The sequence below is a fragment of the Rhinoraja longicauda genome, chromosome 11 (assembly GCF_053455715.1).
Source record: "Rhinoraja longicauda isolate Sanriku21f chromosome 11, sRhiLon1.1, whole genome shotgun sequence".
Classification (NCBI taxonomy): Eukaryota; Metazoa; Chordata; class Chondrichthyes; order Rajiformes; family Arhynchobatidae; genus Rhinoraja; species Rhinoraja longicauda.
This window is the reverse complement of record NC_135963.1, coordinates 50,320,090-50,342,525: the sequence shown is the minus strand read 5'-3', so window position 1 is coordinate 50,342,525 and position 22,436 is coordinate 50,320,090. Positions and strand designations below refer to the sequence as shown.

General features: G+C 42.1%; 3 protein-coding genes across 9 annotated transcripts in view; 2 read left to right on the top strand and 1 right to left on the bottom strand.

Annotated features, from left to right (window-relative positions):
- The window catches only part of yipf1 (Yip1 domain family, member 1), a 37,416-nt gene extending 31,184 nt beyond the window's left edge, over positions 1-6,232 (top strand). For all 6 annotated transcript variants that reach the window (XM_078407665.1, XM_078407661.1, XM_078407666.1 and 3 more), the window contains exon 10: positions 5,659-6,232. The gene's annotated coding sequence lies outside the window, so the exon portion shown is untranslated. The remainder of the gene's footprint in view (positions 1-5,658) is intronic.
- Positions 6,233-12,334: 6,102 nt separating this feature from the next.
- On the top strand, positions 12,335-17,224 carry LOC144598141 (uncharacterized). The gene is made up of 2 exons (XM_078408032.1): positions 12,335-12,471; positions 16,169-17,224. The coding sequence occupies exon 2, from the start codon at positions 16,182-16,184 to the stop codon at positions 16,986-16,988; it is 807 nt and encodes a 268-aa protein (XP_078264158.1). The 5' UTR covers positions 12,335-12,471; positions 16,169-16,181; the 3' UTR covers positions 16,989-17,224.
- A 1,704-nt stretch (positions 17,225-18,928) lies between these two features.
- The window catches only part of ndc1 (NDC1 transmembrane nucleoporin), a 39,616-nt gene continuing 36,108 nt past the window's right edge, over positions 18,929-22,436 (bottom strand). For both annotated transcript variants that reach the window (XM_078407656.1, XM_078407657.1), the window contains exons 17-18: positions 21,512-21,672; positions 18,929-21,316 (exon numbers count right to left, since the gene is read on the bottom strand). In XM_078407656.1, coding sequence (XP_078263782.1) covers positions 21,253-21,316; positions 21,512-21,672 — 225 coding nt within the window. In that variant the 3' untranslated portion in view covers positions 18,929-21,252. The remainder of the gene's footprint in view (positions 21,317-21,511; positions 21,673-22,436) is intronic.

Below are 22,436 nucleotides of genomic sequence, written 5' to 3'. Positions count from 1 at the left end.
CATTACATTGTAGCTGTGTAATTTACATTCAAGTATTTAAATAAATCTATAAAAGAAAAAAGCTACTACCAAAAAATAATCCACAGGACTGTCATACAATCTAATGTCCTTCGGGGAGAGACATCTGCCAGCCTTGCCTAACCTTGCTGATGTGAGAAATTATGCCAACCCCCCCACCCCATTACTACTTCTCCAGCGTCATTTTCCAGTGATCCAATATCCACTCTTGCCTCTTGTTTTACTCTATATCTGAATAAACTTTTGTACTCTTTTATATTATTGGATAGCTTACCTTCATATTTCATCTTTTCTCCCTGTACTGCCTTTTTAGTTGCCTTCAGTTGTTTTTAAAAGCTACCCAATCCTCTCGCTTCCTGCTAATTTAGTTTAGTTTAGAGATACAGCAGGGAAACAGGCCCTTCGGCCCACCGGGTCCACACCGGCCAGCGATCCCTGCACATTAACACTATCCTACACATACTATGGACAATTTTTTACACATACGCCAAGCCAATTAACTTACATACCTGTACGTCTTTGGAGTGTGGGAGGAAACCAAAGATCTCGGAGAAAACCGACGTGGTCACGGGGAAAACGTGCAAACTCCATACAAACAGCATCTGTAGTCGGGATCGAACCCAGGTCTCTGGTGCTGCAAGCGCTATAAGGCAGCAACTCTACCATTGTGCCACCATGCCGCCCTTTGCGACCTTTGAATTAGCAATTTAATATGCATTCTCTTTTATTTTTATGCTGTCTTTGACTTTCTTTGTCAGCCATGGTTGCCTCATTCTCCCCTTATAATCTTTCTTCCTCTTTGGGATGAAAATATCCTGCGTCTTCTGAATTTCACCCAGAAACTCGCATATCTCTATGGACCAAGACAATTAGATCCTTTGCTCGTATTTCCCCTTTCACTAACAAGGAAATGCCCTTAACCCGGCATCAAGGAGGCAACAGGGCATTCAAGCCTCACACTTGAAAAATATAAAAGTTTTTAATGTTGTAGTACCTGCCTCAATTAGCTCATTCCACATAACATGGTTGTAAAATAATACATCAATGCTGCATTCCATTATCGTAGACACAAAAAGCTGGAGTAACTCAGTGGGACAGGCAACATCTCTGGAGAGAAGACATGGGTAACGTTTCTGATCAAGACATGAAACGTCACCCATTCCTTCTCTCCCAACATGCTGCCTGACCCGCTGAGTTACTCCAGCATTTTGTGTCTATCTTCGGTTAACTGCAATTCCTTCTTACACATATTGCATTCCATTATTATAAGAAAATAACTGCAGATGCTGGTACAAATCGATTTATTCACAAAATGCTGGAGTAACTCAGCGGGTCAGGCAGCATCTCGGGAGAGAGGGAATGGGTGACGTTTCGGGTCGAGACCCTTCTTCAGACCATTCCATTATTGTCAGTTTGCTCATTTTCTTTGCTGTTGCAACTTCTGTCTGCAAGAATCTTGTGCCTCATGGACAAGTGCAGGGGCTAAGACCCTTCCAAACCTACTTTCTGTATTTCATATCTCCCTCATTCAAAATCACACCTTTCTTCCTTTGACCTTCCTTCATGATTAGTGTGGGTGTCAGAGATTATGGGGAGAAGATGGGAGAATGAGGTAGGAGGGAGAGATAGATCAGCCATGATTGAATGGCGGAGCAGACTTGATGGACTGAATGGCCTAATTCTGCTCCTATCACTTATGATCTTGTGACCACTGACCAAATCCACAATAATTAACCTGACTATTTTCAAAGGTTTCAAAGGTCTAACTACTGTATCAGTCATTTTCCCTCTCGGACATGTCTGAAGGTTGTGCTCATCAGCTTTGTAGCAGATGTTGCCACTGTGGATCAATCGTCCCTCCCAGTTCCAATGTGATGCTTCAATAACACATTGCCCTGCCATGCCTGTCATCATTCTAATTTATAAATGATCCTTTAGCTATTATAATTTAACTATCAGTCTGAAGAAGGGTCTCGACCCGAAAAGTCACCCATTCCTTCTCTCCAGAGATGCTGCCTGACCCGCTGAGTTACTCCAGCTTTTTGTGTCTACCTTCGATTTGAACCAGCATCTGCAGTTATTTTCATACATAATTTAATTAATAATCCAGTCTGAAGGCATCAAGAGTTGTCACACTTATTGCACTTCATTATAATTTTGTATTAATTAAATCAGAGAGGAAAAAAGTCTATAATTCCTGTGCAGTCACACTTCAGTTATTTCCCCTCATCAAATTCTAGCTTGGATTACTGCTGCTGGTTTTATTTGTCGATTCAACAGTTTTTCTCTGAAGTGCAACCACAGCACCCATTGCCCCACTTGCAGTAGTTCCAACAATTTGCACTCTGGAACTGGCCTCTACACTGCATGTATACTTCTCACATGTGCTGAGTTCTCCAATCATTAACACTTTCATTAAGCAATTTTTCTTTTAGTACAGCCATTTTTCTTTTAGTACAATTTGCTGGCGTAAACTAATGAGAAAGATTGTGTTTTAAATATTTTTGAAATAATATGTAAAAATGGGGAACTGTAAAGAACATTTCTTGAATAAACTGATTTTATTTTGTTCCATGACATTCTTGACCTCCCACCAATAATGACCTGCCATAAACTCGGAATATAGTTAATAATAATAATAATAATACATTTTATTTATATAGCGCTTTTCATATACTCAAAGACGCTTTACAGAGATTTTGAGAACATAGGGAAATTAATAAATAGATAAATAAGTAAATAAATAAATGAACAGAGAAAGGAGACAGTAGGTGAGGTGACCTTCAGTGGTTGAAGGCAGTGCTGAACAGGTGAGACTTCAGCGATGTTTTGAATGTGGTGAGTGTGGGGGAGTCTCTAACGGTTTGGGGTAGTGAGTTCCATAGGGTGGGAGCAGCGATGGAGAAAGCCCTGTCCCCCCAGGATCTGAGTTTAGTCCGGATGTGGGGGGATAGGAGATTGGCAGCGGCAGAGCGGAGGGTGCAGGTGGGAGTGTGCCTGTGGAGGAGGTCGGTCAGGTAGGATGGGGCCAGGTTATGGAGGGCTTTGTAGGTTATGAGGAGGATTTTGTACTGGATTCTCTGGGGGATGGGGAGCCAGTGGAGTTTATAAAGGACGGGGGTGATATGGTCACGGATCGAGGTGTGTGTGAGTAGACGGGCAGCGGAGTTTTGAATGTATTGAAGTTTATTGATGATTTTTGAGGGTGCGCCATAGAGGAGGCTGTTGCAGTAGTCCAGACGGGAGGTGATGAAGGCGTGGATGAGGGTTTCTGCAGCTGTGGAGGAGAGGGATGGACGGAGACGGGCAATGTTTTTGAGGTGGAAGAAGGCTGTCTTTGTGATGTGTTTGATGTGTTTGTCGAAGGAGAGGGTTTGATCAAGGATGATTCCAAGATTCCGGATGTGAGGTGAGGTGGATACTGTTGAGGATGAAGTTTTGGGTGGATTTGGTGAGCATTTTTGGACCAATGATGATGATTTCAGATTTGTTGCAATTGAGTTTGAGGAAGTTTGATTGAAGCCAAGATTTTATTTCAGTAATGCAGTTTGTCAGTGTAGAGTGTGTAGTTCACTCTGGCAATGTTTTAATCTAATCTATGTACTCTGTTGCAATGCCCTTTTTAGTTCACCTTCTTCGACTGCTACGCTTCCAATGTAAAAACAAGTTATTTATTGAAACCAACTTTCAAATTATTAACTCCTCTTTGACTTTTCATAAAGTGGATGGTGTAGGAGATAGCGAGGAAAGTTATTGGGGGAAAAAACAGCAGGATCTTGATTAGTTGGGGAAGTGGACTGAGGGATGGTTAATGGAGTTTAGGGAAGATAAGTGTGTGGTGTTGGATTTTGGGAAGTCAAACCAGGACAGGTCCTTCATAATGAATGGCAGGGCTTTGGGAAGTGTTGAGTTATCTGGGTATGCAGGCACATAGTTCCTTGAAAGTGGTGTCACGGGTAATATGGTTAAAAATGCTTTTGGCATATTGGCCTTCAACAGTCAAGGTATTGAGTATAGAAGTTGGGGTGTTATGTCACAGTTGTACAAGATGTTGGTGAGGCCACATTTGGAGTACTGTGTTCAGTTTTGGTCACCCTGCTATTACAAGGATATTGCCAGGACTTGAGGGTTCTGAGCTATAGGGAGAGGTTCCCTATTTATTGCTTGGAGTAGAGGAGTATGAGGTGTGATCTTAGAGGTGTACAAAATCATGAGGGGAATACTTGTGGGAGATGGACAGAGTCTTTTACCCAGAGTAGGGGAATCAAGAACCAGAAGACATAGGTTTAAGGTAAGAGGGGAAAGATAGGAAGATAGGAAACTGAGGTGCCACTTTTTCACACAGTGGTGGGTATATGAAATGAACAAGATCATTGAACGAGGTGTTACAACGAGATCTGGGTGTCCTAGTGCATCAGTCACTGAAAGGAAGCATGCAGGTACAGCAGGCAGTGAAGAAAGCCAATGGAATGTTGGCCTTCATAACAAGGGGAGTTGAGTATAGGAGCAAAGAGGTCCTTCTGCAGTTGTACTGGGCCCTAGTGAGACTGCACCTGGAGTACTGTGCAGTTTTGGTCTCCACATTTGAGGAAGGATCTTCTTGCTATTGAGGGCGTGCAGTGTAGGTTTACAAGGTTAATTCCAGGAATGGCGGGACTGTCATATGTTGAAAGACTGGAGCGACGAGGCTTGTATACACTGGAATTTAGAAGGATGAGAGGGGATCTTATCAAAACATAAGATTATTAAGGGGTTGGACACATTAGAGGCAGGAAACATGTTCCCAATGTTGGGGAAGTCCAGAACCAGGGGCCACCGTTTAAGAATAAGGGGTAGGCCATTTAGAACGGAGATGAGAAAAAACTTTTTCAGTCAGAGAGTTGTAAATCTGTGGAATTCTCTGCCTCAGAAGGCAGTGGAGGCCAGTTCTCTGAATGCATTAAAGAGAGAGCTAGATAGAGCTCTTAAGGATAGCGGAGTCAGGGGGTATGGGGAGAAGGCAGGAACGGGGTACTGATTGAGAATGATCAGCCATGATCACATTGAATGGTGGTGCTGGCGCGAAGGGCCGAATGGCCTACTCCTGCACCTATTGTCTATTGAACTGCCAGAGGAGATAGTTGAGGCTGGTAGTATAACAGCATTTAAAAGACATATGGACAGGTACAAGGATGGGAGGGGTTTAGAGGGATGGGAGGGGTTTAGAGGGATGGGAAGGGTTTAGAGGGATGGGAGGGGTTTTAGGGGGATAGGAGGGTTTTAGGGGGGATAGGAGGGGTTTAGGAGGATGGGAGGGGTTTAGAGGGATGGGAGGGGGTTTAGTGGGAATGAGCTACCAGAGGAGGTAGTTGAGGCAGGTACTATTACAGTTGAGACATTTGGACAGGTACATGGATAGGAAAAGTTTGGAGGAATATGGGCCAAATTTAGGCAGGTAGGACCCGTGTAGATGGGGTATCTTGGTCGGCATAGGCAAGTTGAACTGAATGGCTGTATGACTCTAACTGTGCCACTAAACTGTGCCACTAAACTGTGCTTCATCATTCATGATAATGAATGATTAAATCATTCATTATCATGAAAACTTAGAATGTCAGATCTCTGTATCCTTTTTGAAAAGTTCCTTTTTCTTTTTTCTAGATTTGTTCACTGATATCTTGGTATGCAGAAAGGCTCTTCAGACCAAACAACCAGTGTAACACAGATAATCTAACCACCTTACAAAGAACTATACTGATTTTATTTTTATCATTGTAGAGCTCCAAACCAATTAAACCAGGTTTTGGGATTTGTGCATTGTGGCTGTTCTGATTTTTCTGTTCTACTTTTCCACTGTCTAATGTAACATGTTTGTTACCAATTGTAAATATTTATTTCATAATTTGCTCATATGTAATATGGGAAAAATATTGTTTGGTTGTGATATTTGGTACTTTTTAAGAATGTCTAGATTTGCTTATGCCTTAAATTAGTCTTTTACAGGCTTTATTCAAAAATGCCAATCATAATAATGTACATAAAAGTTAATTTATCATGTTTCAAAAGTCTTGTGTGGAATATGACAAAGGTTTAAATTACAGCAATCAATTGAAGAATTGTCCATTCTTGGGCAAAATAATTGATATGTCTAATGACTCTTCATTGCTTCCTGGAATGGAAACAAAAATTCAATCAGGCAGGATTAAAGGAATATTTGCATAATGCTTTCCTCCTTTATCTTGCTATGTCTTTTCTTTGTTCATGGTGATTAGAAACAAAATGTAGAACAAGCTAAAAATGCAGTCATTGGTCTTATTACAGACTACACTTACTATTCCTTTTCTAAATCCCTTTTATAAGCTTGTTTACCTTTTCATCATCTGGGAGAAAAAATATACAGGCAATCTGGATGATCCACAAAGGTGAATCCTGAAACTTTAGAATATTTATCCTCACTTCTTCAGACTCGGCTGTGATCCCCAGAGATAACTTTCCACTTTTCCCAACATCAGCCCATCTTTGACCACCGTTACAGGTGACCAGTGGTATGAGGGAAGGTTTTCTGAACACAAAATTAAAGTGCGGATTGAGACTTGGTGCTGCATCCAGAGAGAGTGGCCTCCCTGGACACCAGGCCAGCATTGGACTGTATCCTAGGCAAAGTCGTCTTCAAGTGGAGGGTATTCCATTGTACACTGATTTGGCAGGAGGTTCTGAGATTAGCAGGAGCAGACTTGCTTGCTGCAGCACACCCAGCCTCTTGGAATGATGGTATTTGTGTGGCTGGTCCAGTTGAGTTCCTGGTCAATGATGACCTGCAGGTAACTGATAGGATCTTGATGGTAAAGAACCTGGCTTTGGTAATGCCTTGGAACGTCAAGGGTAGTAGTTCGACTCTTTTGTCGGAAATGGTTGTTGCTGCCACTTCAATACTCAATAACTACTATACCTAGTACTATGGTAGCCCTCTACACTCACAACTGCGTTAACTCCACCTGTATGTTTGAAGATGATACCACTGTGGGGCCGGATCTCGAAGAATGATGGGATAGAGATCTCAGTAACAAGGTGTCAGGATAGCAACCTTCGTCATAATCTCAGCAAGACAAAGGAGCTAGTTACCGACTTTAGCAAGTGTAATGGCGTTCATGTCCCAATCAGCATCAATGGTGCTAAAATGCAAATGGTTAAGAGCTTCAAGTTCCTAGGTGTAAATATTACTAACAATCTGTTCTGGACCAACCCCATTGAAGCTACAGACAAATCAACATCCCTCTTCCTTAGGAGACTGAGCAAATTTGGCATGTCTTCAACAATTCTTGCCAACTTCGACAGATGCATCTAGAAAGCATGCTGTTGGATTGCATCACAGCTTGGATTGAGAACAGTTCTGTCCAAGACTGCAAGAAGTTAGACATTGTAGATGTAGCCCAGACCAGCACACAGACCAGGGACTCCCCACCATTAACTCCATCTACATTTCATGCTGCATTGGAAAAGCAGCCAACATAATCAAGGATCTCTCCCACCCCCAGTCATTCCTTCTCTCTGCTTGCAGACACCTACCACCAGACTCGGGAACAGCTTCTTCCCCATGGTTATCAGACTCCTGAATGGTCATTCCATAAGTTAAAGTACAGTGTTGATTTTTCCAATCTACCACTGTGAACGTCAGACATTTTCTGAGGAATTGTTTTGCCACAATGCTGAGAAAAAACTATATTCTGCACTCTGATGCCTTCCTCACTCTCCCCGTCTTACTCGTGTTTGGCTCGATTGTATTCATTATTAATATCTGATTTGTTTGGATAGCACAAACGAGCCTTTCACTGTATCTCAGTACATGTGATAATAATAAACCTAAACCTGATGTTATTTGCCATTTATTAGCCCATTGAACACTGTGCAAGCATCAGCAAACATTCCCACTTCTGACCTTTAAAGGACTGACGGTCATTGATGAACAGTTGAAAATGTATTTGTGAACAGGACAGACCTGGACAAATGTCCACATTATCAGGTGTTGACACGAGTGTCCTAAAGGCTCTGAAAATGCAGCTAGTACCAGAGCACATCTTCAGTTCCACAACCAAGAATTTGCCAGACTCCACCCTTCACTATAACCAGCCATGTCTTGATATCATGTGGAGTGAGTCAAAGTAATGAGATTTTTAATTGTTTGTGGGTAAACTCAGAAGCAAAGGATCTGTTTTCAATAAGTTATAAATAACAGCTGAAATAGTTACTTCGCTCAGAATGATTGATGATGGCTACTTGAGATGAAGCTACAGGAGAGGAGAGGAGGGGGAATGGGATGTGTAGGAGCCATTTATGCTTAATTCAGTTATTGTCATTGTGTTATGGCTATGTTTTAATATTTCTAGTTTATGTATTTTTTGCCTGCTTGTGGGTGTGACTTAATGCGTAATGGGGAGTGTCTAGATGGGAGGAGGCTAGCGTGTCGACAGAGGTTGTGGGTCAGTTTAGACTCGGAGGATGGTGAGCATACAGTTCTTTACCACGCGCTCGTACCGGTTATATTTGTAAGAACCATACGGTAATAACTGCAAGAATTTCTAGATATTGTTTGAAGAAGAAACAGTTGATAAAGTACGGAAACTGATGAATTACTCCATGATTTGTGCTACTTTAATAAAACCAATTAATGAAGAAAAGAAGTTTGGAAGATTCGTTTTGTCATATCAGGGTGCGACGTGTGCGTAAGCTATAACTACATTTCATCCCCGAGAAGTAATGGCTATCGAAGTGGGATTTCGAGATGGTATAGAAACTGCCATTACAGGATGAATGGGATTTCTCTGATAGAAGGTGGCATGAACATCAAGGGGCTCAATGGCCCGTGTGGTAAATATAGAAGTTACTAAGTTATTAAGTACTTGAACATTGTCGAGCTTCAATGTAATTTGCAGATAGTAAGATTCTAATAAAAACAGTGTTTTAATGTTGTTGCTTTAATAATATATCTTAATAGAGCTTTCAGAAATGCTTGCCTCTGTGAATAAAATCGTGGCACGTGTTACAGACACCTGAGAAATAAGATAGGACACCAGAAACAGAGCTTGTTCATACAGTATGTGAACTAATTTTCTGTAATTGCATTGTAGGTGGCATTTGTTTCCAACTTGGCTCAGATCAAGTCTTGTATCTCTACACTCCTTGAAAGTGGATCCTAATCCAAGTTTCTCTTGAATGTTTCAGTAGATTTGAGATTCATTACCTTTTGGTTGGCAATTTTGAAATAACATGCCCTTTATACTACTTCTCACCTACTTTTTAAAATTTTATATATATATATATATACTAGACCAAGTGGACCTGTTGGGCCCAAACCTCTCCTGCATTGGTGCAGCCCCCCCCCCCCTGCCCCTCCTTCCCCTCTCCCCCACTCCATCCCCCTCAACCCCCCCTTATCCTCCCCACCCCCCTCCCTCCCTAGGAGATAGATTTAAACTTTAAAATGTGAATAATTAAAAAAATATCACACCAATTTCAATGAAACTTCCATTAGCACCAAAGGACGACAGTGAGTAATGTGGGCCTAAAATTGTCACGCTATCGTGTACCGATTTGGCTGTAGAAATGGGCAGGAGTAAAGACAAGAATGACTTTGACAAGGGCCAAATTGTTATGGCCAGACGACTGGGTCAGAGCATCTCTGAAATGGCAAGGCTTGTGGGGTGCTCCCGGTCAGCAGTGGTGAGTACCTACCGACAGTGGTCCGAGGAGGGACAAACCACAAACCGGCGACAGGGTGTTGGGCGCCCAAGGCTCATCAGTGCGCAAGGGCAACGAAGGCTATCCCGTCTGGTCTGAACCGATAGAAGGTCTACTGTGGCACAAGTCACAGAAAATGTTAATGGTGGTCACGGGAGGAATGTGTCACAACACACAGTGCATCGCACCCTGCTGCATATGGGGCTGCGCGGCTGCAGACCGGTCAGAGTGCCCATGATGACAATGTTTTGGCTCATCAGTGTATATATATATATATATATGAATGTGTGTGTATATATGTGTGCGTGTGTGTATATGTGTGTGTGTGTATGTGTGCGTATATGTATGTGTGCGTATATGTGTGCGCATGTATGTGCGCGTGTATATATGTGCGTGTGTATATGCATGTGTGCGTGTGTATATATGCGTGTGTGCATACGTATATATGTGTGTGTATAAAGAGATGTTAGTATATTCATGATATTAATCTCATCTGAAAAGGTTGTATGTGTTCAAGTCCCAATTTTAAAGTTGGTACTTGAGTGCAGTCCTTAAGTAGTTCAAAATTGTCAGGATGCTCTGCAAATGAGAAATGAAACCATTTGCTATAATGTCAAGTGCAAATAGAATTCCATAGCACACTTAGAGGGGATTGTTCTTGGGTCTTTGCCAATATTTCTCCCAACCTTCAGCAAAAATATCGTGATCTGATAATTATCAATGTACTAGGGTTTCATCTCAGCAACTTAAAATACACATGCATTTCAGTTTTCAGTTCTTATGAAGGACCTTTGATCTGAAAAGTTGGCATCTGCTTAACCTGATGCTATTTTCTGTGCTTTCTGTCTCGATGTTCATTTCTAGCATCTGCAGATGTTTGCTCCAATTGCCAAGTATCAGGCTATTTGTGGTGTTTAATGCGTGTAATTCATTGTCTATTACATGATCTTAACATTGCCATGGCTGGCTGGTTGAGTGTCTTGGAATATAATCATCCTAACATCGTGTTCAGGATAATTTGTGGATGTCAGTGATGCTCCACTTTTACATACCACCCAGGATTACAACATGGAAGACTTCTCATTATTCAAGGCAAGGCTTTCTAAATTATTCATCCTGGGTACCTCTCTTGGAGATCATTATGAGTTTGAGTTTGAAATTGCATTAAAGCAGTCTACTCGGTGGGTGAAATGAAGATTTTCTTCACTTGCAAAATGATGAACAAGTTATTGAAGTTTGCTATTTTCCATAGGGGGACCTCCTGTCTGTCGTCCCCCCGTCCCCCCCCATCCGGACCAAACTCAGATCTTGGGGGGACAGGGCTTTCTCCATCGCTGCTCCCATCCTCTGAAACTCACTACCTCAAACCATCAGAGACTCCTCCTCACTCACCACATTCAAAACATCACCGAAGTCTCACCTGTTCAACACTGCCTTCAACCACTGACCGTCGCTTCACCTTATTCTTCCTTTTTCTGTTCGTTTATTTACTTATTTTTATGTCTTACTTAACCATGTAAAGCGTCTTTGGGTGTCTAGAAAAGCGCTATACAAATGTAATGTATTATTATTATTATTATAGATGATGTGAACAACCCTACAAAAGACTGCACGGAATGACCAAAGCGGGAAGAATAGAGCTGGATATGAGAAATTCAACAGCTTTTGACTTTCAGTTCCACTAAACTCTGATTATGGTGCAACCATAATCTGCTTTTACTCTTGATTATTCCTTGTGTTGTGACTAATGGATCTTGATTAATGGCTGCAATTTGAGCTGGGTATATTGGTGGCAAAAGAAAAGATGAGCTCTGTTATCTCAATGGCAACTGGACAGGTTAAATACCAGTAGCGTCAGATCTTCCATTGACAATTAAATGAAATCCAATCAATTTGAAGAGAGTTGCAGACAGATTCTGTCCACACAAACAAATTGGCTCCCTCAACATGTTGTTCACACCCTGGATGAAACATAAACAGGAAACAGGTATGAGGGCGCTTCATCCTTTTCATTGCTTTTAAAATGATCACATTGCAGCAAGCTGAAAAACAAGATATTGGCAGAACAATGTCAAAACGCCATTGGTAAACAAAATAAGTGTAGGGAGCATTTTACAGACTTTGCCAATTGTCTAACGTTTAATTAATTAAGAAATGTTAGGAATTTTATAATTGCTAATTAACTATGGAACTTGCTTGAGTATACTGGGAGGGGGAAAAACATCCTGAAGTTAAGCTTGGCATCTTTTCTGTTAATAAGTGCAGCTGTGTGGGTCGTTGGCACAGTTGCTGCCCCTGGATAAAAATGCAAGGTGCGGCCAGACTGCACGGGATAAAGCCAATAGCAGATCTTGAACGCGTTACCGCGTTATCATTGCAAAAGGGCTCATCCAGTCGCGGTATTCACAATGAATATGTCTGATCGAGGTGAATTAGAGCAAAGGTGGAGGATTCCTGGAAATAGAGGTCGCACATCAGTGTAATTATTAATAACCCCGATAGGGAAGCCGAATTAGGCAGAAAGAACGAGAAGGAAATCCTGATCGGGTTAAAAATGTAATGCAAGAGGCGGCCGGTAAGGGGTGTGTATAACTGATGTCAAATGGCAGTTGAGCGATGCCGCATTCATTATATATTACTGTGTGCTTACTGCCACAAATGCTGATGGAAAGCCTGGGAGTGAACATGGGGCTGCGGTGACCCGCATCTTGCCGAGGGAGGGATGGTGCGTCATTAGAGGTAAACAATGAACATGTTTACATTGGGTACTCTCGAAAGTGAAAGTTAACATTTCACCCATTTCAGGGGTGACATCTTTCCAATTTGAGGAACGCTGTTTCCTTTCCTAAAGTGCATCAAAATAATTGAATCGGTGTCAGTGCTGGGCATTCTTTAACAGAACTCTCCGGAACCAGTCTGTTGGCACCATGCTAGTTTAAATCTGTGGTATTTATTCACAAAATGCTGGAGTAACTCAGCAGGTCAGGCAGCATCTCAGGAGAGAAGGAATGGGTGACGTTTCGGGTCGAGACCCTTCTTCAGACTTCAGAGTTTAAATCTGTGATCAGTTGACTAATTCCGGTGAATTGGAGAAACTCATGTTAATCCTGGTTGCATTACAACCGTGAGCCGTGGCATATTTTTATGTGTTCAGTATGAGGAAGCATTGCAGGAGTTAGAGTATTGCGGTCGTTGTTAATAGTGATCAGGCTTCCATAAACTAGGGTGCTGCCCCATTCACCTCTGCCCAATTGCGGACTGTGGACTTTGTCTATGGAGGTGTTGCGCCACTTTGCTGAGAACTATATTCTGCACTCTGTATTTTTCCGTTTGCACTGTCTATTGTACTTGAGTTTGGCTTGAGTGCATTTATTTGTACAGTAGTATCTGATTTAATTGGATAAATCGTGACAATATTAAACCTAAACCTAGTATAAATACAAGGCAGGGACAACGAGACTTACGAGGATGTTGCCAGTCCAGGACCTGAGCTATGGGGAGAGATTGGGCAGCCGAGGACTTTATTCCTTGTAGCGCAGAAGGATGAGGGGTGATCTTACAAAGGTGTATAAGACCATGAGAGGAATCGATAGAGTAAATGCACAGTCTTTCACCAGAAGAGGGGAATCAAGAACCAGAGGACATAGGTTTGGGGTGAGAGGGGAAATTGAGGGGCAACGTTGTGGTAGATATATGGAACGAGCTGCCGGAGGGGGTAGTTGAGGCAGGTACTATCAAGACGTTAAAAAAACCCATTTCGGCAGGTATGTGGATAGTTCTGGTTCTGGTTGATTACTGCGCAAACACCTCATAAGTGGTTATCGCGCAGGATAGGTCTAGAGGGACATGGCCCAAACGCAGGCAGGTGGGACTGGTGTAAATGGGGCAAGTTGGTCGGCGTGAACAAGTTGGGCCGGAGGGCTTGTTTCCCCGCTGTATGACTGAGGCTCTGTGAGGAGGGTCGGTTCATGGGGACAGAGGCTCTGCAAACTAAGTCTCAAGTATACTGCCATAGATCGAATGTCTCTCGGCTGCACGGATCCTCCACGGAAAATTATTCATCTGAACCTAGGTATCAACTGTAGCCTCTGTGCAACTGGTGGGCAATATGAGTGGAAACTTAAGATTTTTTTTTCATTTACTCATTACTGATTTTACATGATTTGAACTGAATAATTGAAAAAGATCTCACTGTGCATCGCCTGATATACATTTCAAACGGGCTAAATAAAGAACGGTGAAACAAGAGGCGATACCGGTTGGGATGTTGGGACCAATTAGAAAAAGTGATCCCCTTTTGTTAGATTCACTTTTGCAGTCCATTTAAAGAAAAAATATTTCGTCAAAACAAATGAAAGTAAACAATGCCAACTTCAAAAGTTTACTTTCCAACAGTGTTAACAAATTAAATATTAAATTCAACAACATGTTGGATTGATATTGCAGACTGCTGTTGAATGTCATCAACTTAAAGGGCTCTAAAAGTGATTATTTGAAATGATTATTTCAATCTCAAAGGCAATGTTTTTAATTCATGACACCATTCCTGGCTTGCCGTTTGGAAACCATTTCACAATTAAGTAGACGGCTAACAAACTTTAGCATTTCCCTTTGTGTGTGACGAATGAAATACCGTTCCGGAGATGCGATTATTTTGCGGGTCGTATCTCCGGTCGCTCTGTGGCCTGACTGTAGAAACATATAAAATTCTTAAGGGGTTGGAGAGACTAGATGCGGGAAGATTGTTCCCGATGTTGGGGGAGTCCAGAACCAGGGGTCACAGCTTAAGGATAAGGGGGAAGTCTTTTAGGACCGAGATGAGAAAACATTTCTTCACACAGAGTGGTGAGTCTGTGGAATTCTCTGCCACAGAAGGTAGTTGAGGCCAGTTCATTGGCTATATTTAAGAGGGAGTTAGATGTGGCCCTTTTTGCTAAAGGGATCAGGGGGTATGGAGAGAAGGCAGGTACAGGCTACTGAGCTGGATGATCAGCCATGATCATATTGAATGGCGGTGCAGGCTCGAAGGGCCGAATGGCCTACTCCTGCACCCATTTTCTATGTTTCTATGTTTCGTATATTGAACATTTCCTTGTCTTCAAAATTAACAATGACGCATGAAAAAAATCTGAGGAGGCTGCGGTTTCAGTAAATATACAATGGTAGGGCGCTGGGAATCTACAGAAAGAGCGCGTTTGTTTGTTAAACTGCAGAAAAGGCAAGGAATCCCATGGATCGGAAACGGGTTAGAAATAAATAATAATCCCTAGGAGTGTAGTGTCGACATTAACACGTGATAGTTGGAATGGTCGCTTAACGAAAGATATCAAAGACAAAAACATAACGCTAAGTTATCCATGATAAAGAATTTGGTTGCAAGGAAAAAAAAAACATTTTCCATCCATTGGGGTTTTTTTTACGGTTCAGATATCTGAGAATGAAAATTAGGAAACCTTTGCTAAATTAAAATGGTTCCATCAGTTGTTCAATTAGTAACTTAGTGGTGTAAATTTTATTTCAGTCCACGAGAGGGGATTGAAGATTTTGTTTTTACTGATATGAAGGTTTTCGGGGCATTGAATTCTGTATCAGAAGCAAGGGGGAAGATATGGAATGAGATGAAGAGCCAGAGTCTTCATAATAAATGTGTATGATTTATATTGTTTAATCTTCCTCGGTTTATGCAAACTAATTTCTTACCTTATGCTGACTGAGATTCGATTTGTTTTCGGCCAGTTATACATTTAATGCAGAGTAATCGCTGAAATTCTCTTTTTGAGGAAGAAGGGCCATTTTTCAGAGAATAACTAACTGTCCAACGAGCCTGTCTCCAATTAAATAAAATCACCGCAAAACTCAACGCGGAAACCGCTGGAGTAACTAGTCGAGAACAAACTGATTCTTCGTCCACATGAAGTAGAAAGCAGTCTTTTACCCCAGTGTGTTCGGACTTCGAAATAATTATGTTTGATCAACCTTTCCTGCGTTTCCCCAATTCCCTATAAAGACCAACTCTCCCACTAGTCTTCCTGTCTCTACATCCTATCTTTGTCCCGCCCCCTCCCCTGACATCAGTCTGAAGAAGGGTCTCGTCACCCATTCCTTCTCTCCCGAGAGGCTGCCTGACCCGCTGAGTCACTCCAGCATTTTGTGTTACCCTTTCAAGAATTTATCAATTCCCTATCAATAGCTTCAGTCACCTTCGGAATATGGTACGGCCATAAACAAAGTAATCTTCACCTTCCAGTTCTCGTCCCTGCTGACATTGGAATCGGATTAGTCAATTGTACTGCTGATTACTTAATAGATTGAGGAATTGCGAGAATTATATAATACCCATTGCGCGTTTCATTGCAAACATCACCAGGATAAACAGAGTCAAACTAGTGCGGAAGTTAGGAGGGTTGTTGAATCATTTTGTGTGCGTTTGTTCCAGCCTCAGATTAGACATGTCCAGCCCAAAGGGGGAGGTCCGGGACTCGAGAAACGCACTGACCAAGTCTGAGACCAAGAAACTCTTACTAAAATACAGGAAAGAGCGAGACGAAGCATCAAAGAGAGGGGAATTCAACCGAGATAAACTGCAAGTGATCCGGACGTCGATGGCTTCGCAGATCCGCGAACTGAAAGAGAAGGTCAAAGCGCTGAACGCTGAGAACAAGGACTTGCATAAAACCATCAAAAAACTTCAACCAGAGCTGCAACTGGACACCGATCCCAGACTGACGAGCAAATTAACCAAGGAGGTGGTGAAGGAACTGAAGGAGAGGGCGGAACGATGCAAGAACCTGCAGCAAGAAAACTCCAGGTTAAACCAGGAAATAGACAAATTGGCTTCGGAGCAGGCTCAGGCGGAGAATGTCAGGAAGCTTTTGGAAGATCGCCTCTTGGCAGCACAGAGTCAGGTGAGAAGTCTGAGCAACGAATATGACCGCGTGTTGAAACTGTGGGAAGAGACCAAGATTCAGAGAGATCAGACCCTGCGAGTTAATCGCCTCTTTAGAGAGTCCCTGTTCAGCAAACAGTGCTGCCCCCAGACTTTGGATAAATGCGTCCAGACCATCGCGTCCATCCCCATCTACAGGCGCTTCCAGACGAGGAAACCCGAAGGCGCGCTCAACCTGCACGACATTCACCGGGAAACGGAGAAAGTCAAGCAAAAGTTGGCAAATCAGGCGGCGCTAACTCGCAAAGAAAGACGAGACAACGTTTCAGTAAAAACATCGACTACAATTTATAGAATTTCCCCAAACTGAGCCCCATTCCCAGCAATTTAAAGAGAAAATCGCCGCCAATAATGGCAGAACAATTGGCGAAGTAGTCAGGTCTCACTGTACGCGGACATAAAGATACGCGTGTTTACATTGTCTGCGTGTGTTCGACCGCATGATGTGTGCTGTGCAAAACATTTACAAAATCGCCACATCTCAGAGAATCAACGTGACTACGTCTTTCAGTGGTTTACAGCAAGGCTACGGGGAAATCGTTTAAATGTCTCGTCTTTATAATTTGTTCTTTAATTGCAAAATAAATATCCTTTAAATCAAGACCAATTAAAATGCTTGTTTTAAAATTAAGAAGGCTAAGGTGTTCGTCAACTCACCTGCCGTGGCTCCAGGTGACGGTGTACGTCTGTTGATGGTCAAGATGCTGGAGGCGACCACTGTGCAGGGCAGGGCTGTTGCTGCTCCACATCTGGGTCGCATGCGGGTGGATGCAACAACTCGGGTTGCAGTGCAGCACTTCGATCCAGCGTCTTTTCCAGGGATAGTAACTGATTAGGAGATGGAAACATCATCGTGGAGTCTGCTCAACCTCCTTCGCCGTCAATAAAACAGGAAATGCTAAAATAAAAAAAAACACCACTCAGCAGCTCTGTGAACGCAGGGGTTATGGGGAGAAGGCAGGAGAATGCGGTTAGGAAGGACAGATAGATCAGCCATGATTGAATGGCGGAGTAGACTTCAATCATGGCTGATGGGCCGAATGGCCCAATTCTGCTCCCATCGTGGGTGATCTTTTACCTCAGCGTCGCTTACATTGTTCCACCCCTTTAGCCATCAATTCCCTCTACATCCAGAAATCCATGTCCCCTTGAATGGCTTTGGCAACTGAGCGACCTCAGCACACTTGGTGGAAAGCTCCAAAGATGAACTATCCTCCGGATGAGGAAATTCCTTCGCATCTGTTCTCAATGGCCATTCGCTTATTTGGAGAATATTTCCCCTGGCTCTAGAAACCCTATCTTGCCAAATGCCTCAAGAATTCAAGAACACGAGGTTCTGGAATCAAGAGAGCACAGGCCAATCTGCGTAATCTCTCTCCATAGCACTAACAAACCAATATAGCAAACCATCACTGCAGTCCTTCCTTATATAGGGAGATATATCATATACACTGATGAGCCGAAACATTATGTCATCATGGGCACTCTGACCGAGTTAGCAGCCACGCAGCCCCATACGCAGCAGGGTGCGATGCACTGTGTATTGTGACACATTCCTCCCGGGGCCACCGTTAAAATTTTCTGTGACATCCCACAGTAGACCTTCTGTCGGTCCAGACCAGACGGGATAGCCTTCGTTGCCCTCGCGCATCGATGAGCCTTGGGCGACAAATACCATGTCACCGGTTTGTGGTTTGTTCCTCCTGAGACCAGTCGGTAGGTACTCACCACTGCTGACCAGGCACACCCCACAAGCCTTGCCGTTTCAGAGGTACTCTGACCCAGTCGTCTGGCCATAACAATTTGGCCTTTGTCAAAGTCGCTCAGGTCTTTACTCCTGCATCCATCAACTTCAAGAACTGACTGTTCACTTGCTGCCTAATATACACCACCCCTTGACAGATGACATTGTAACAAGATAATCAATGTTATTCACTTCACCTGTCAGTGGTCATAATGTTTTGGCTCATCGGTGTATATTACGAGTGCATTCCTCCAGTCTTTCACGTTTCCTGGGTCTATTTCTCTGACGATAGATACAATTTGCATCATTATTTGAGTTTCTTATGGTTCACTGTAATTTCTCTTATTGAAATACTTCTAGAGATCTCAGGAAAATACTTGAGATGTGGCAGACGATCCAAGATGGTACTGAAGCCAAGTGACTCTTTACGTGTTGGTTGCAGCAGCGGATCTACAATCATTCATTCCAATCACTCCACTCTTTTAAATCTTTATTTATTCCCCTTATCCTGTATCTATACATTGTGGACGGCTCCATTATAAATATGTACAGTCTTTTTGCTGACTGGATTGCACACAACAAAAGCTTTTCACTGTACATGTGACAATAATAAATGAAACGACTCCACATTCAAAAATATTTCTTTTCCAGTTTGACAAAATTAGTTTCACCCTCAGCATTAATTACTTCTCCTTCCACAGATGCTGCTTGACCAGCTGTTTTGTTTTGATTTCAGTTTTCCAGCATTTTCAGTTTCTTTTGTTTCCTTTTAAATTGAGCAGAATGACCATTGCCTGCAACGGCACAAAAACAACCTCTGTCCTATACTCTATTATTAATGCAGCAGTTAGTGACTTGGACAGCATGAATAGAAACAGCTGGTCTAAAATTCAAAAATCATCACAGGCATAATTGCTAAATTATGAGAACTTAAGAGTCAGCACCCCTTTGCAAATGGAACCTTGACTTCCTGACCGATAGATCAGTGAAGATAGGTGATAAATCATCCTCCACACCGGTGCCCCGCAAGCACGTGTTCTCAACCCCTTTCTATACACCCGAAACACTCATGACCGTGCATCCAAATACCAATCCAATTCAATTTCCAAATTCGTAGACTCCTCGGTAGTGAGCCAGATATCAAATAATGACGAGGCAGGGTACAGGGAGGAGATTGAGAACCTGATGCCCTGGTGCCAACCTCTTCATCAACATCAGCAAGACAGAGGAGATTGTGATTGCCTTCACGAAGCGAAGTGGCTCACATATCTTGGATACATTGACGGTGCTGAGGTAGAGATTGTTGATATCTTCAATGTCTTAGGAATAAATATCACCAGCAATTCGTTCTGGACCAGCCACATTGAAGCAATGGGAAGACTAGTATGAAAATGGGAAATGCTAATCTTGTGCAAATGAAGATTTTTTAAAAACTTCAAAATGAGGTTAAGATGTTGTGCTTCATTGCAAAGGGTACTTTATTTGGAATCTAGCCCATGGTGTAACTGAAAACAAATCAGGTATAGATTGCAGATATTAATAATCAGAAAATGGCTAATGTCCTTCCTGTTCCTTTTGGGCACAATAATGTTAAAATCACTTCAAAACGCAAGCCAAATTTTGCTCAAGAATTAAGGGTAACAGATATTGGCATATATAAAACAAGTGTTCTGAAGAAAACTGTAGTCCTGCAAGTCCCTTAGGAGAGTCAGAGAAAATGGGGAACATTCAGACCACTTTATTCTTGATAAACTTAACTTCTTTAATATATATTCATCTTTCAATTTTCACTGCAGAAATATATTAAAAATTAGGCCTTTTTCTGTGTGGACATTTGCAGCTAGATACCGTATCTAAAAGTGGATAACAGCCATTGTTTACATGGAACAAGTATTGATCTGAGTATTTAGAGAACAGATTCATATACAACAATTTTGTAATCAAATATATATTAGGTTGCAGAGAAGGGAGAGGGTTAGAGAAAAATGCCTGATTGGAAAATGTTGAAGAGATACTGAATGACACAGATGGTGGTCAGTTGAGAGAAGAAGTTGAGTCCAGTTTATCAGAGGTAAACTGTTTGCATAAGATGTAAATAGGAGGAAAATGAATGAGAAGTTGAAAACCACCAGAATTGATGTAAATCTGAAATAAAAGAAAATGCTGAAAATATTCAGCAGGTCAAATAGCATCCATGGAGAGAGAGAAAAACAGAGTTAATATTTCTGCCGGTTCCAATACAAATAGGAAATACTGGTTAACTTTCATAACTTTCTCAGCCATAACTGCTTCATTTGGTCTCCATCCAAATATTTCTCTGTACCAAAAAACACTCTCCACAGGTACTGAAACACTTCTTTTTTTTCTCCAGATTTACAGCAGTTTATCTGAAGTTTTTTTTGCCTTTCAAGGAATTTCCAATATATTTGTGGTTGTGGCGAAGGAATCTATTTTAACGCATAAACCGTCAGAAATTCGATGTCGACACCACATTTATTGAGATATGAATAGATACAGCAGTCACAAATTATTAGAACCTCAGGCATAACCTTGCTAAATTTCAAACAGCATTTCAAAAGAAATACAAAAGTCATCCTTTACAAACATACACTCTCTACTACAAAGATGTACAAAGTTACCAAATGATCAGCCGAGAAGTCTCTTCCCATGAACAGGGAAATCTTAGGATTATTCTTAATATTTTCAATCAAAACAAAACACCGCACTTGCCAGAATATAAAAAGGAGCTTATAGAACAAAAAGAGAATGCTGGTAGTGTGTTATAGAGTCTTGACCTTGTGAGCACGGTCCCTGGAAGATTTCAATTGCTTCATTCCTTGTATTCCAGAAACTGCTGCAGCCTTTTTCTGTGTTCTGACGAAAGTTGTACAGCCCTGGAATTAAGAATATATTTAAACATGACACATCGTTTGAGAAGGAAATTGACATAAAATGAATCAAAGGATTTTATCAATTTAAAATCAAAATCAATAATTCATTTTAAACTATCTAGCAAGACCAGAGAGAAATGTTGCAATTGTATCTGGCAGTATCTTAAAGAAAAGGACATATGTGGAATATAGACTTACTTTAAATGGTCTCCAAAGGTGGTAGTTATCCTGTAAACTGCGGTTTTCAGGGTGGCGCGAAGGGCAAATCTCAGAGTCTTGTAAGAAGAATCTACGAGAGTACCAGGCGATCTCGTGGGCTTGCAAGATGCATGAGGTAGTTTAAAATGTTTGTCCACAGCCTGGTTTTAAAAATAAGTTTAGTTAAAAATAATAAGGTACAAGGTTTTAATGGAACTTGATGAATCAGGATTATCTACAAGCCAAACAGCTTATTCTGCCATTGACTCTTGTTCGGTGTTGTTTGGTGGATTGGATGATTGAAGTCTGAAGAAACAAGGGGCCACAGTTTGAGAATAAGGGGTAGGCCATTTAGAACGGAGATGAGGAAGAACTTTTTCAGTCAGAGGGTGGTGAAGGTGTGGAATTCTCTGCCTCAGAAGGCAGTGGAGGCCAGTTCGTTGGATGCTTTCAAGAGAGAGCTGGATAGAGCTCTTGAGGATAGCGGAGTGAGGGGGTATGGGGAGAAGGCAGGAACGGGGTACTGATTGAGTGATCAGCCATGATCGCATTGAATGGCGGTGCTGGCTCGAAGGGCTGAATGGCCTACTCCTGCACCTATTGTCTATTGTCTATTGTCTAAGACATATTGGCAATTTAACAATTTATTCATTTAATAAACAGGAGCCTCAGTAGCGTGTGGAAGAACCATACACAGCCACAACAGCCTGGCACCTCCTCCTCATGCCGGTCACCAGCCTGGTCACACACTGTTGTGGGATGGCATCCCATTCTTCAACCTGCATTTGTCGCAAGTCAGCCAACGAGGCACCTGATTGTCAGCACCTGGGGGTACCAGAAACTCAAAACAAGAGTCAATAGCAACAGCAGAATAAGCTGTTTGGCCTTGGCAGAGAAGATTTGGCACATTTTTCATGGGCGCAAC